Below are 16,055 nucleotides of genomic sequence, written 5' to 3' on the forward strand. Positions count from 1 at the left end.
TTCAGGGGGATTACATCTGCTGGGTTGTGACTCAATTAGTCGGTTGGGTAACAATTGATCCGTCTTTGCAAGAGAATGTCACATTAAATCCCCCCTCCCCAGCCCCCCAAAAGAGTTATTGTGTATTTAGGTCTTCTCAGAATTGTGGTGGTCGAGTCAATTGTTGATTTCAAATATCATAACATGGTTTATGGATATTAGAAAAGGTGAATCAACGAAAATTATATATAATACTGGGTAAAACACCAACTAAAGTCAACAAAGCAACAACATTTTTGGAAAAATGTGCACAATTAAAAAATAAATATTACTTTTTAATGTCTGTTCCAGAAAAAAAGCCTCAATTGGCTGTCATAAGATAATATAAGAAATATAAGAGAAGAAAACCTTTATTTGTCTCAAAATAATATTAATAATAATAAACATGTGAAATATTCATTCATTCATTCATTCATCTTCCGAACCGCTTTATCTTCACTTGGGTCGCGGGCATGTGAAATATTTTTCAACCAATTGGCTTTCTTTCTGCCTGCCAGTATAGATGTCAATATATATATATATATATTCAATGATTGATTCATCCAACTATTTACCCATTTGTCATAATGGAGCCTTTTAAATCAATCATTCAATATTTGTACATTAATACATGTAAACGGTGTCTCAATAAATAGACATGTTTATAGTTAGTATAGTTGGTATTTATTGCATTGTGAAATAAAAAAACGGATACTATTTTATATGCACGTTATTATCTCTCTCTCTCTGTCTCTCTCTGTCTCTCTCTCATTATTATTAAGCCAATAATATGAAATGAATAAATGTATTCATTTCTAAATGAATAGAAAGGTATTACATATTGTATATTTAAAAGGGAAATTGACAATGTACAAGCAGTGGAGTATACTGTACACGACGATTTGCCTTCAGTGATATACCCCGCCCCTTGCCACGCCTTCCCGCTCTCCTATTGGCTCAGGGGCGGGCGCTTGTTATATGCAAATGAGACTGTGGGTGGCCGGGTCTGTTTGTAAAAGTGACGACACGAAAAACGACGAGGAAGAGGAGTAGGACAGGGAAGGGGAGGGGATGAGAAGGGGGGGTTGAACGTAAGAAAAAAAAGAAAAGAAAAAGGGAGGGGGGAGAGAGACAGAGAGGGAGAAAGACTGAGAGAGAGAAAGAGAGAGAGAGAGAGAGAGAGAGAGAGAGAGAGAGAGAGAGAGAGAGAGAGAGCCGAGCCCCGCCGGCGGCCCATTGAGGAAAGATGGCCACAGTCAGTGCAAACGGAGTGCTGCGGGAGAATGGATTCAGCACCACGGACAGCGGCGGCAGGATGAACGGGCTCGGCCTCGGTAGTCAGAACACCATCCCCATGAAGGACCACGACGCCATCAAGCTCTTTATCGGCCAGATCCCCCGCAACCTGGAGGAGAAGGACCTCAAACCGCTCTTTGAGGAATTCGGCAAGATTTACGAACTCACGGTACTGAAAGACAGGTTTACCGGGATGCATAAAGGTTGGTTCTGGCCGCTTTTACTTGTTTGCTATCTTTGGCGTAACTGTGTAAACAGAAAACTATGACCTCATTTTTTGTTGTTTGTTTCTGTTTTTTTTATCATTATTTTTTAAGGTGGGGGGGGGGGTGAGAACGTGGGGAGCGGACCGAACTATTTCACACGTGCGTGTGGTTTGGCGCATGTTAATTGCAGAAGCACTTGAAGGGAACTACTACACACGCCTTTGTGTGTGTGTGTGTGTGTGTGTGTGTTTACATTGACAATCATGAGCGTGGAAGGGGGCGGTACCCTGCTGAGAGTCTTATGTGGTTTCGCAACACAGAACACAAAATACAGTGCGTAAAAGAATGGATGGTGATAAACTTTTAGGGCAGGGGTGACACTGAACAGCCTTTAAAAAAAAAAAACAAGACATACTAACATGCGCACACGCTGCACAATGAGTCCAAAATGGATGGTGGGTGAACTTTTAATTCAGGGGTCTTACAACCTTCCCCCCAGGAAACATCCGCGCAACGAACGTGTTTTGCATGGTGGATATCATATTAAGTAGATGATATACAGTATAACCAAATAATAATAATACAAATGTCACAGTTATGTCATTGCAATCAAGTTACCATAATGCCGAATAATGGTAGTAAAGCAGCAATGAATATGTCCCTCATTTTGGGGCAGGGGGTTTGGAGGAGGGGTTCAATTAGCTTCACTTTGTCTGCTTTCTGCTGCATGTCATAAAGCGATGGAAAAATGATAAAGATGCAAGAATAAAAACGATAAGTAAATGAAAACATGTCTAATTAATGTTTGGAAAAAACTGTAAGAAAAAAGATATTCCCCCCTTTCTTTCTACCCAGTCGTTTTTGAGGATTGGCACTATTTGCTCATATCATGACCGGAGTTGTTCATTTACTCAACCGCAGATGGTAGAAACATCTCTTAGCGGGTCAGGGCATCAACAAGGAAAAATGCTTTGATTTCCATGTATTTAACTGTGCTAAAACACCAAGAAATGAGGTGGACTGATTGGAGCTGAAACGATGTGAAACACCCCGAAACATAAACCTGTACACACACACACACACACATTCCTGCACTTGTGTGAGTACAAGAACACACACACACACACACACACACACACACACACACACACACACACACACACACACACACACACACAACCTTGTGGAGTTACCATCTATCATAATATCTACATAACGCAAGATTACTTTTATTACAGTTGAGAGGAAAAGGCAAAGAAATGGCAATAATTAAGGCAGACTGGGCAGGGCTAATAAGTCACGTAAGTTCACTGAACACAAACACGGATGCACACGACATGGTGAAGTGAGTATCTATCAGTCTGCTGGGTATCAGATCGTAGTCAAAGAGGCTTTCTCAACTTTACATACGATCACACAAAATGTTCGACACAGGAACTCATCAGAGATACCTGTTTACATATCTGTAAGTGCTGTTGTTTTGGCTAGCAACTTTGTCCATGTATGTGGGAATTTAGCATCTGAGATAATGAGATTCGCGATTGTTGTTTACCCTCATGGGGAAACGGGAGGCGCCTATTTGGGGTGTGGCTTTTACTTAAACTGATAACATACTGGCCGCCGTTTGAGGACTTTTACGCAGCACCTTGACTGTTCGGCAATGCGGTGTTGCGAAACACCGGCGACACGTTGCTCTCACCGTCCCCGCCGACTGAGAGATCAGTAATCACCTCTTAATTACGACGACAAGCCGCTGATTACGCAGAGATCGATCACTTCTTAATGATAACCAAAAAGCGAGGGTGCGAGACTGTTTCGAAGCACAGGGAGCCATTAAGTCTAAAGTCCATTAGGCGGAACTTTGATTGCTTTCTGCACTTTTCCTATATGTTCAACGCAAGTCTTCTGCCATGATAAATGGAATGAGTGCATTTTTTGGACAACAACAAATGAGTGTAGTGCATCCCATGAGTGTTTCTTACTCTTGTTCCTTTTTCTCAAATTTTCAATTATATTTGTGTTAATTATATATGATTGTAATCCATTTTCATTGGATTTAAATGCTAATTTTCCAATATAATCACCACCTCTCTTTGTTGGTGGTGGGAAATAATTTGGTTCTCCTGCCTTACAGTGAGATGTTTCACAAGTTGATCAATATCCCAGTGCTTCCCTGAAATAAATACAATACGAATTCTTATGCTGACTTGAGGACATCTACCTTCTACCTGTTGGTAATTATGTACCTTTATTAAAGTAAATCATGAACTTACAGGATGTTTTTTTTAATGCTTGTATAACTCAAACAAATAATTGTAAATTCAAGGAAAATGAGCCCATATATTCCACTTTATTTCACTAATACATGAATAATTAAAGCAGTTACTTATCTGAATAAGTCATCAAGGACATGACATAAAATTCAACCGATTTTTGAATGAGAAGCTTTTTTTTCCCCCAAAAATGCCACAAAACTATTCATTCCCTACTCAAGAATTTTTTCATTCGAACTTATACAAAGTAAAAGTACTTCTTAAAAATACCTTTTCTATTTTGATAGATCATGTACATTTCTTTAGTTATTTTGCATGTAGACATTTGGACCCAGATGTGGCGTCTTGCCCCAATCAAGGTCCACAGTACTGCCAAGTAATACCTTTGTACCATCCGTGTTAGCTGCTATAAGGAGTTCCTTTCCCGTAACTTACGTGCCACATTGGATTCAAGTCAAAGCTTCATGTCTATGCGGCTTTGAGCCGACAGGTTATCATTTAGTTATTAACATAACTTAGATGAGATGTTCATATTGATTTGCCTTAAATCTCGAGCTGGTCCCATAGAGACTTTTTTTCACGGGATGTGTGCGTGTGTGTGTGTGTGTGGGGGGGGTTAAGTTTAGCATATAGCTGTTTAACGTAAGATGATATGTATTATTACCAGTGTTTCAGTGGCTAAGAGAAATGACATGAACTTATAGTGAGGCGTCCATTTCAGTTCCCAAGTGTAGTTTGTTGGCCTAAAATGGCCACTTGTCAGTCATTCACACATCAGTATTGGCATTAATATTCACAATGAATCCCCTCAGCGCAAACTGTCAAATTACGTATGATATATAAGTCGGTGGCTACAGTTCATGATCTTATCGATCGCATTGAGATGAGTTCAGCTCAAGCAGCCTTGAAAAGTCCCCCCCCCCCCCCCCACCCCGTTCCTCCCCTGCTCCACCTCTTTTCCCGCTGTGATCGATTAAAACAATATCTCCTGTTGCCGTTGTTGACGCACCGTCCTCGGCCATCCCTGAATGTCAACACCAAGGATGAGGGAGGTCCGACTCGGAAAGAGAGGGATAATCCTGTTCCGAAGACGGACCAAAGCGGGAGCCCCCCCGCCCCCGAGCCGAGGCCGCTCTGAGGCAGGCATTCATTTATTCCTGCCGATCTGTCCTGTATGAGATTCAAAGTCACTTTGTGTGCACTTTTAATGAGATTTCACCAATGCATTACAGGGATGAGATTGTGCCCATGTAACACATGTTCATGTGGTCTTACAGACCCAAGCAGAATGCAAGAAAATGGGATTAGTGCCATTAAAGGAAACCAAAGCAGGTGAGGTGAATAAGCAGCTGTGTCGCCCCAAGGGTGGGGCGCCCTCTCAGGGACAGGCACAAGCTCTCATTGGATAAAATCAATGCCACTTGTAGAATACAGTTTGTATTTAGACCTTCTGTAATGAGTATACATTCACTGTCTCGCAGTGGTGTTCAGTATTCTATTTTTTTTTTTGGTTCTTTTGAAATGTTGTGCCACCCATTTTTTTAACCCTTCAAGACCTCATCATCAAATCACTTGTTGGGACTCTAGAATTCAGATGAAAAACAAAAGACAATTGTATTTTTATCCTTTTTATTGCTCCAGGGTGGAACACGGCTGTGAATGCATCATGCGTTATTGCTGGGTTTCATCAGCTGCAACTGGGACCTCAGACAAACTGGAAGGAATTCTGAACAGTTCCAAATAAAAGTTGCTGTTAGCACTGATGCTTCTAGCAGAAAGCCCCTCCCGCCATCCCCCCAAATGAAACGCCTACTAGATCAGAGGCCAATCAAAGTCCAATTTAACTTGAGTTGAGTGTGATTGGTTAGTTCTGAACACAGCCACATTCTTATCATAGGTTGGTGTGCACACTTGCGCAACTGCATTTCACTTGCTGATCCTTTCTTGCTGTATTATGGCCATGACCGACATGAACTCTTGAACAGCTAACGGGGTAGGGCGTCTGAAGCATTAGGTGACAAAGGCGTCGTGACAGCCAACGCTGTCAGGACTCAAAACAACTCTAAAATTCAGATATTTTTAAACATTTATAACTACTGTTACGACTGCTGTATTTTCTTTCTTCTTCTTTTGAAATGTTCCATGACCTGACTGCTCCGTGCTACGTCAGTGGGCCCAGCATTGGCAGACTAGTTTTTCGGACTTGTTTTTGATACCCCCCTGCGGTGCCTTTTAAGCATTCCTCAGTACCAAATACAGCAGTCGGCTACGGCCTTGACCAACATGGACCTTCGAATGGGTATGGTGTGCAAAAGCGGACATGATAAAGTCAATGCTGTGGAGTCATTTTCAACGCTATGTCACCGATAGTGCGTCACCCATACATAGGGCAAGACTGGGTCATAGTTGTATAGATGATCGAAGATATGAAAAAAATACTGAAAAACAAACCTGTCAAAAAAATCTGCGAATATGCAAATCTGTGGGTGCCAAACTTCGAATATGCAGATATCGACTATGGTTTTAAGTTGTAATGCCACCAATCACCACTAGATGTCTTGGTTGAAGTGGGTAAATGTTTATTCACTGAAAACAGATAATCCTTTGGGTGCACATGATTAAAATGTGCGGATGTCATTTTCTTCTGTTTTCTTAAAAAATAGGGATTTTTTTCACACATTTTAATCATGTGCAACCAAAAATCAAATAGTTTTTTTCAGTAGTTGTCGCGACAATGTTTCAAGCCAATGCGAGTGTGTTTTTGTTGTCAGGTAATTTCAAATAACTCCGAGCTGTGGAGGCTTGGATGGGTTGACTTCACACTACGGGAGGGCATGGTGCTCGTCAGCCCAGGTCGCGCTGTTTAACATCCATCATTTTGGCCCGGCACTACATTATCATAACACTTAGTGTCAGCAACGGAGCCTGTGTGCTCCGCTCAGACATGCTGAATGATGGCGGGGGGCAAATCCTTTGCTTGAGTAGCGTTATTTATCAATCCGTCTGCGATGCTGAGAGGAGACGCACCGCACAGCACAGGGGGAGCAGATACAAAGAGAGACTAAATGTCCTCATCCATTCTCTGCGCTCATTGGAGGTTCAGCCTAGAAATACACCGAGAACATAAAACCCTCACAGGCGTTCCAGTGCCGACCATTAATAAAATATCACCTTTCAAAAAAACATGACACGGAATGTTTTGTTGGTGCTACTTTTTGATTTGGGGTTTGACAGAACGCTGGCCCTATGCTGTTGTAGTTAAGCAAATTGCATGTGAACCAGACAGCTTGCGTGCGAATGGCCGAAACTGCTTGTTCGAGACCGGAGGACGTAAAAACAATCCATGGGCGAGGCTGCAATGTCTTGCCAATGTCTGGATCTCAGCGGCCACTTGTCATTCAGGGCCGTTTGAGGAAAAATACAGTTAATACAGTGTTCAACGGTGGGATACCAACTGTAAACTACGTAAAAAAAAACAAAAACAACACACAAAAAAAAACCATCTTCATTTTTTGTTTTTTTTACATTCACCATGGGGCCACTCTCAGTGTGGTCTTAGGCCGCATTAGGCCCGTGGGCCACCAGTTTCCCATCGCTGATCTACAACATGCTGGAAAGCCAAAGTGCTGATTTCTCCTGACTAATACTATCAGCTCATGCCTTCATCTTTTTTCAATATGTGTCTCGAAAGCTAGTTTAACAACCAACCAACCGGCCGACCAAAGCAATCAACCAAACAAACAAGAAACTGATTGATTGGTTGGTTGAATATGCTGTTTCCTTCGCAACTTGGATATAGAACAGCTGGGAAAGGACAGAGAAAGATGACAAGAAAAGATGTGAAAAGGCACATCTATGGAAAGTGGAACCTCTGCGACCTCCAGTTAATGTATCTTTTTTTTTTTCACAGAACACTACTCTGTTGTGATCAGACCTTCATGTGTCAGCATCTTAAAACCAATCTACTGTAACTCACGTTTTAACATTCATTAAGGTCTTACAGGAATAAATATTTGACTACTTTTATGAGGGAATTATGAAAGCAAAACAAAAAAAACCCACATTCAAGTCAAATTTTAATTCTGGTCTTCCCAGGGGTCCTTCCAAGATGAACTGATCCTTGAGATTTTGCCTGATTGCTCTTAAATTTGAATCACATTAACTAACTCGACAAAGGGGCGGGTGGGGGGGGGGGGGGTGTGATGCTAAATTGGTTAAAAATATTAGGGACTGTGCGGTCCGAGTGAGCTGCTGGACTATATTGCCTGAACTTTGTTTAATGAAAAGGCACCGTCATGCAGAAATGCTTTACCAGTGTGACACCCCCCTGCTTTTATGTCAAAGCCACAAGGTAGGCAAAGCTGAATCGCGTTTTGCTGGATGAGAAGTTTCGCTTTGGTTAACAACAGTAACCTCTAATCAGTGGCACATATACTTGATTGCCCGGTAAAGTTGTCGATGCGGTGGAGGGGAAGACTAGTATTTGTACACACAGTGTAGTACTACATGCAAAACAGTTTTTCCATGAGTGAAAAATGCTCTGATCGTGTTTTTGGGTGCTTGCTTTCATTTTAAAGTCCACACACTGTAAAAGATGCTTGGTTGCCCCTCAACTCCTGTATTGTAAATTAACAAAATAAAAAGTATGGGGTAGGGTGTAGCTAATTTCAGCAAGGCAAGAGATAGGGTGTGTAAAGTGGGCGACAATTCATAATCTAAGACGCATTCGGATGAAGCAAGTGGGATTTAAACATTGAGGAACTGCATTAAATGGTCTTCTTTAACATACACTTATGCCAAACAGACTTGATACAAAATCCATGCATCCTTTCTCGTGCTTTCATTTGCATCATCTTGTCCACTCGGATGATCATTGTAGAAAGCCAAACAAATTGGCCATTATCCGTTATGCCAGTCTGAACAAACTTCGATTTTATATCAATGTGTTCCAGTATCTTTTCAATTAGGAACACCTGCTGTCCTTCCGAAAAAAAATACATACAATATAATTACGATGTCGGCGTGGATGTAATTGGGAGCTCATGCTTGGTTACCGTTTTGACAAACAAGCTATTATGACTGAAAGTTTTAAAGTAATCACACACATTTTGTTGGAACTACTTTTGCTTGTGAAATGGAATTTGTGGGACTTTTGTTGGAATGATGGAAATGTAAATTGTCCCCCACCCCACTTAACCTGCTCATCACAGCCGCCACACTTTATTTCCCTCATTTCCCAGCCTTTGTCCATTTAACTGGGCCAACTTCCACATCTAATTGCTTCACAAACTTTAAATATTGACATGAAATATTGCTTTTTACTGCATTCGGTGGGTGGCAGCACCGTATACTTGTGTAATTAAGTGATAGTTTTAGTTTGGAATCAAGAACAACAAACGCTTTCACGAGTGACATGAAATACATACGAAAAAGAAAAAGCAAGGATTGTGCTGAAGTCATATGGCAATGATTACCTGCGCTGAATACTTCATTTTAATGTCACAATATTGTAGTATTATATATACCATACTTTAATTATTGATTTCAATTAGTTCAATTTAAAAACAAGTTGAGTGTAATAGTGGTCTAAGTCCTCTCCTCCTCCCCGTCAAGTCGATCAATGTTTCACCCGAGGTAAATAACATTCATTTATATGCTACTGACTTGTAGGTGCGCTGGCACCCCGTGCATGCTAAAGCACTACTCACTTTGTCAACTTCACTTTCTGGGCTGTCTTTGCAAGAGGTGAAGCCAGATTTTAACAGTGCAGCCATCTTGGAAGTGAGCAAGTTGTCTCCAAGTTGCACCGATGAATCAGGAAAAGTGCAGAGTGCAACACAACTTACACAACAGCTGCAAAAAAGCGCTTTACATCGGTTGTATACTTGAGGTGGAAGTCAACCTCAAAATGCTTTTTTAAAAATATGCACTATACCTGTATCGCAAATGCCTAATCCAATCTTTTCGTGATATTGCAGGTCAGAGCAAGCACTTCAAATCACACTTGAATTCTTTCGAACATGATGCGATTATTTTTTTGTAAATGTGCAAGAATTTCAGAAAATTTAATCGCAACATATGCAATGTCAGGTTAGAACACAGGGTTTTCGTATGACTCAAACCATCCATTTTTTTCTTATCAGAGCAGGAATTCACTGATATTAAATCTGATTAAAGACAAAAAGAGAAGCACAACTTCAATAGGAAACACACTGACAGCCAGATGTGACCTTTCCACAATAAATATATTGTCACCATTGGATACATATTTGCCTCGCAGATTTTTTCCCTTCGCGTCATGTTGTCGCGGAGGCATCGTCATTAGTCAATTCGCACGTTTTACGCTGACAGCGACAACCTGCCACCAGCTGCCGTACTCCACTTAAATGTCTCTTCTCCTCCCATAGCTTCCCAAAACAAGCTCGCTCAATCATAGTCCTTTGGGTTTAAGATACCAGAACCAGAACCACAGTACATAATTGACACAAATCTCACCGGGAGCCTTGCAGATGGTCTGACAATGTAAATACTTCATACAAGACATCAAAATGACACAACAGGTGCGAGAATACGGGTAATAATGGACATGCTTTGTGATGGAACGGTCAGGAATTGCCATTCTTGATTCAATCAAGAGTGCTTTGCATTTTTAATGAAGATGATCAAGATTCAAATCATAACTGAATTGATTTTGGATCAAATCCAGCGCTTTGAAGTAAATGGAGCTAAAGGGTATGTCTGTTACTTTTCTACCAACTCACCAATGATATATTTCACACTTTTCTGCAGTTTGGCCCAAAATTAGAAACAAATTGATTTTGAATATTTTTCCCCGCGGGACAAAAATCATGACATGTTTTTTTTTTAATAGTGATGTTTGAAAGTGGAGCATTCAGTTTTCAAGCCTCGAGCAGGATTTGAACAAAGATCATGGCACCATTTCTGAGAATGATCCCCTTTTTGAGGGGGGCAAGAGGGGGAATTAACAAAGGAAGTTTCCATCACTGGTGAAAAAACAAATTTCTGTATGTCAGAGGAAATCCGATTTAGGCCACTTGAGGAAGGAGTTCAAAGGTCAAATGAGTTTTCTGGACAACTTCATTCCATTTCTAAAGAATCTTAAAATTTTCTTCGACTGTTATGGAAGGGCAACAATTCCATCACTTTTGAATTAAATGTTGAATTTTTAAGTCTTTTGGTCACTGCTGAACAAATGATTCAATGAAATGATCTTCACTTCTCAACGCTCCTCAAAACTCACTTGTATTCTTTGGCATTCGACTCAGCATGACTTAGATTTGTTCTTGGTTTTACTGTTTGGTGCTTTCTACCGCCTTTATTACCGATTTGTCTTACTGTTTATTGTGCATGTTAAATTGCTCCATGTAGTGCTCTATAAATACAGTTGACTTGACTTGACTTGGCTTTTCAGATGCTTTTATTTATTTATTTTTGGGCATTAGCCACAAGAATCCGACAGATTTTGGGTCATACAGCCATTTGGTATTGCGCTTATTCCCGTTGTGTCCAAACTAAAACTAATACTACAACTAATAAAAATAGAACATTTTCCAAAAATGAAAAAGACTAGTAAAAACTGGACAAACCTACACTAAAAATTAATTACTGAATTTTAAAAACAAAACGTGAATGAAACCAACTGTGATGAAAACCCCCAAATTATTTTTGCCCCCTGAGACTCATAACTGTGAAGCAGACATGCAAACTACAAACTGGCACCTGAAGCTGACCTGATTTTGGATCACACTCGACTAAAAATGAAGCAAGACGGCCGCTTCCTCATCATTTCAAGAGATCTTAAAATTTGTGGTGCATTATTGGTCTTTTTGAGCTTTTTGAGCGAGCCGGCATTCTTTTTTTTTAGTCAGTGATCATCATGTGAATCACCTCATCGGCATGGCACACTGATATTAATGGGGATGTTTGTTATTCCCGGGGTGAATCCCCACCCCTCAAGTGAGACGCGTCCTCTGATGCGTTTCCAATCATCTTATTATTGCAAGTGTTTGTCAAAGTTAACCGCATGTGACACCAAGACATCCGGGAATCGCCTCCCTTGGCGCTGACACGCCCACCCCAGCTCCACCCGAGGCCTCAACTCATGGTTTTGTAACATAGAGGAGGATGAACAGTGTTTCCCTGTCCCCGGGTGGCTCCCAAACTTTTTCCGCTTTGCTCGTACGGCATGCCGTTTCATCAGTGTCTCCGGGGTGATTTTTTTTCCCTCCCGACTAAGTGCCTGGTAGATGGTGAAGGTTGTCATGAAAAGGGAGTACTCTTGGCCGGGTGCCAATTGCTCGGCTTCAGGGGCGACCATGTGCTGTGAGCGGGTTATCATCACCGTGTGTGCGTGTGTGTGTGTGTGAGTGTGTGTGTGTGTGTGTGTGTGTTGTGCTTCTTCTACTCTCGTGGGAATGCTTGGCAGCCACTGTGACATGTAGTAATGGGAAATTATGCCGCACGGTGCAAAACCTGGAGCTGAATGGGGTCACCCACTGTCAGCTGTGCACCCAACACACATGACACGCTTCCTGACGGAAGCTGTCGCCCATTTGTTAGCGCCCTGCTTATCCGTGCATGTTTACCTCCTGCAACTTTTTTTTTTTTGCTTAGAAGTCTCCAGAGATGATGCAATTTCCATGTCATCACTGTTTTTATTTATTTATTTACTTATTTTAATAAGAACTCACGCGTTTCAAACTACAAAGGGAGGGGGGAAAAAGCCACATCTGGCTTGACCCAGTCTAGCATTAAGAAATATAGCTTCACATTATATGAAGTTATGAGGGGCTGAAAATTGAGCCTTGTGACAAAGGTTACAGCTGTATTATATCAAATCGAATCATAATCTCAATGAAAAAGAAATACCGTACTGTTCTTGAATCCCACTGTGCCACATGTATAGAGATACAAATTATCTCTTGGAGATGCACACCCCTGCCTTGTTTATGAATTTTTTTAATGAAAAATGTGCAGCGTCAGAAAGCTTGGTCTCAGTTGCACGGGTCATGTGGCCCCGAACCACAACTAAAAACACCCAAGAATCGCTCAGAACAAAAATACAAAAAACAAACAAACAAAAAACAATTCCCTTTGCATTACTATGCTTCAATGTACAGTGTGCCTGTATTAAGAAACATTGTCCAATGCACAGAATTCCTACGGGATTTCTGCAGCAGCTGCGTTTAGTTTTTTTTCCCTACATTACAGGTATTTAGAATGGCGGATTCACATCTTTTTTTTCTTTGCAGGATGTGCCTTTCTAACATACTGTGCCAGAGAGTCAGCACTGAAAGCCCAGAGCGCCCTCCATGAACAGAAGACTCTGCCAGGGGTAAGTTGATCCTCCCATCTTATCGTCCGTGAATCTCGGGCCGAAGCCCTCCCAGAGTCCCTGGTTGAGCAGGTTGGCATGGCGACCGACATAGACATCAACCTGTCTCCCACTCATAAGTAGGAGCGGCCTATCTCACCTTGTGGGATCTTGTTACACTAAATCACCTGAGTGAAGATATTTGATCAGCGCTGTTTCATAACATCCGTCCTTCCCCACGTCCTCTCACAATATGGCAGCCGCAAAAACGCTAATTGCCTTGAGGAATCCCTCTCTCATTATCACATATAATCAAACAGTAAGTATAAACAATCATTTTAACCGTGGATATCGCCATCTGCTGTTTTTGTACAAGTTGTCATTTATTTCCTCTCTTTGTCCTGCCTTCAGCAAATGGATAACTTTTTCCCAATTCAAGTAATGCCTGTCAGACAAAAGAAGCACAGGTTGGAAAAAAATAAAAAAATAAAAGAAATAAAAGAAGAAAAAAAAACAGGCCTGATGCTGGGCGCCTCTTAAAGCCTGCCCAGGAGGAGGCCTTCGATGCAGGTTGTGTGTCTGCACTCCATGTGCGAGTACATCACATCAGGGGAATTATTGAAGTGTGATTGAATTATGCCCGTGGGTCCTAAAGGAGAAGATCCCCCCCCCCCCCCCCCACACACACACAATCCCTCCCCAGCCCATCCCCTTTAGCCTCCCTGCCAGGTTAGGGCTTGAATCAGAGCTGCAGGATATTAAACCACCAGGGGGCTGGAGGAGGTTGGGGACCAAAAAGAACTGTGTGCAAAGAAGGGGGCCAGAGGTGTTTGATGGTCTTGGGAAGGGCCTTCGTCTCCCTCCTGCTTTTGGGTTAGTCACGTTTGCACTCAGCGGCGTATCGCAGGTACTGTACTTCAACCCGCAGATGAAGAGCCCCCCCTGGAGGGTGCAGGGACAGCGGCTCGCTGCTGCACCATCTCCCCACCCCATGTGGCTTAATAATGAGATGATTATCGTGATGGTTTGTGTCTTTATTGGCCTCAAGATGGGACACTCTTGTTTGTCTTCTATCTCAAAAGAGGTTAATGGCCCGCTCTGCCGGCGTTGGGTAAACATTGGCCCTGTACAGAGCACAGTGAGGGGTCAGTCCTGCAATCTTGTGCGGAGCCCAGGCTGTGCACTGAGGGCTAATAAAGATGTCCTGTCCTTCTCAATGTGTGTGTGTGCTGTAAAAATAAGGCCATAAACATGAGGAGAAAAGACAAGAGGCCTTCTAGGCAAGCATGATTGTTATTGTCATGGCCTGATGCTTTGAGATGGTCGGTGCTTCGGTGGCTTCTCCTTACAGAGCATGATTGAGTCTATGTGTGTGTGTGTGTGTGTGTGTGAGTGTGAGTGTGTGTGAGGGTGAGCGTGTGGTTGTCAGGCAACACAAAAGCCTACCCCCCACCCCCCACTCACACTGCCGCCTTTCATTGAATGTCTTATGAAATGAAAATAACCAGATGTGATTTAAGTCTTATTGGCAACTCGATTCTATCCTTCACTATGGAAGTTGAACGTTTTCATGGTTAAGTGTTAGTTAGGGGCATCCCGGTGGCCCAGTGGTTAGCGCGTCAACCTCACAGTGCAGAGTTACTGGGTTCAATTCCAGCTCCGGCCTCCCTGTGTGGAGTTTGCGTGTTCTCCCCGTGCCTGCGTGGGTTTTCTCCGGGTACTCCGGTTTCCTACCACAGTCCAAAAATATGCATGGCAGGCTGATTGAACACTCTAAATTGTCCCTGGGTGCTAGTATGAGCGTGGATGGTTGTTCGTCTGTGTGTGCCCTGCGATTGGCTGGCAACCGGTTCAGGGTGTCCCCCGCCTACTGCCCGAAGACAGTTGGGATAGGCTCCAGCACCCCCCGCGACCCTTGTGAGGATTAAGCGGATCAGACAATGGATGGATGGATGGTGTTAGTTAGCCGGTTTAGGCTAGGATGCTACTTGACTGATTTATGCAAGACCGGAGCATCAACAAATGTGCAGAAATAGATGTTTGTTAACTGTATCTATCAATCTAAATGATACATATATCTTAGGACCCTTTTCCTCGGGTTATCTAAGGTTCGCTAAGGTCCAATAGCGTGGCAAAATAAAATAATAAGTGCCAGCTCTACTTTTATACCTTCCATGCAACAATCTGCTGGGAAAACAGTGTGAATGGGGCATTTTTGGGGTATGTTAGGTACAAATAATGCAGTCAAAAATGTTTTCTCTTCATGTTTTTGAAAAGTTACATGATGTACACCAATTGTCTTTCCTTCCGAGTCTTGCCTAAAATGGTATCATGCATACCCTTTTTACAATGCAGCAAAGTATAGGGTCATATTCATGCAGCTAAATGTCAAAATTTCCTCATCCAATAATATTTTTAGTATGGTTTGAAACAAGCCACTGAATGTAACCTAAAAATGTCCTCATAGTCTTATTTAAAACAAGTTTGCCTCATCACATTTACACTCATTTACACGTTGACCTTCTATAACAGGTCTGCTTGAATTAATATCTTTCACACTTTTCCACACACGGCGCTATATTCTTATGAGCACTTTGCACACCTCTCAGAGCATTCGAGGCAACTTTGGGCCAAGCTGAGATGGAAAATAAGCAGAAATATAGACCACGTGGGTGTGCATGTGTGCGAATGTGTGTGCATGCTTGTGTACATGTGTGCTCAAATTCACAGGAAGTCACGATTATTACATCATCGCTGCACTGGCTGAGAATGTTCACGTTTTCCTTAATTCACTCTTATTTAATTTATCTTATTTACATAATCTCGCAGAGTTGCGGGAGTCGCACAAGAGGGAATGATGCTGCTTCTCTTGCAGAAAACTTCATTAGCGTTTCTTGATGAATTGTTTGTAAATAGCAGCAAATAGCA

General features: G+C 42.1%; 1 protein-coding gene across 3 annotated transcripts in view; it reads left to right on the forward strand.

Annotated features, from left to right (window-relative positions):
* The first annotated feature begins 1,229 nt into the window (after nucleotides 1-1,229).
* Nucleotides 1,230-16,055, forward strand: part of celf6 (CUGBP Elav-like family member 6) — a 154,740-nt gene continuing 139,914 nt past the window's right edge. For all 3 annotated transcript variants that reach the window (XM_086107419.1, XM_086107420.1, XM_086107421.1), the window contains exons 1-2: nucleotides 1,230-1,517; nucleotides 13,066-13,148. In XM_086107419.1, coding sequence (XP_085963545.1) covers nucleotides 1,265-1,517; nucleotides 13,066-13,148 — 336 coding nt within the window. In that variant the 5' untranslated portion in view covers nucleotides 1,230-1,264. The remainder of the gene's footprint in view (nucleotides 1,518-13,065; nucleotides 13,149-16,055) is intronic.

Source organism: Hippocampus guttulatus, chromosome 3 (genome assembly GCF_054856545.1).
Source record: "Hippocampus guttulatus isolate MCC_2025c chromosome 3, RoL_Hgut_1.0, whole genome shotgun sequence".
NCBI lineage: Eukaryota > Metazoa > Chordata > Actinopteri > Syngnathiformes > Syngnathidae > Hippocampus > Hippocampus guttulatus.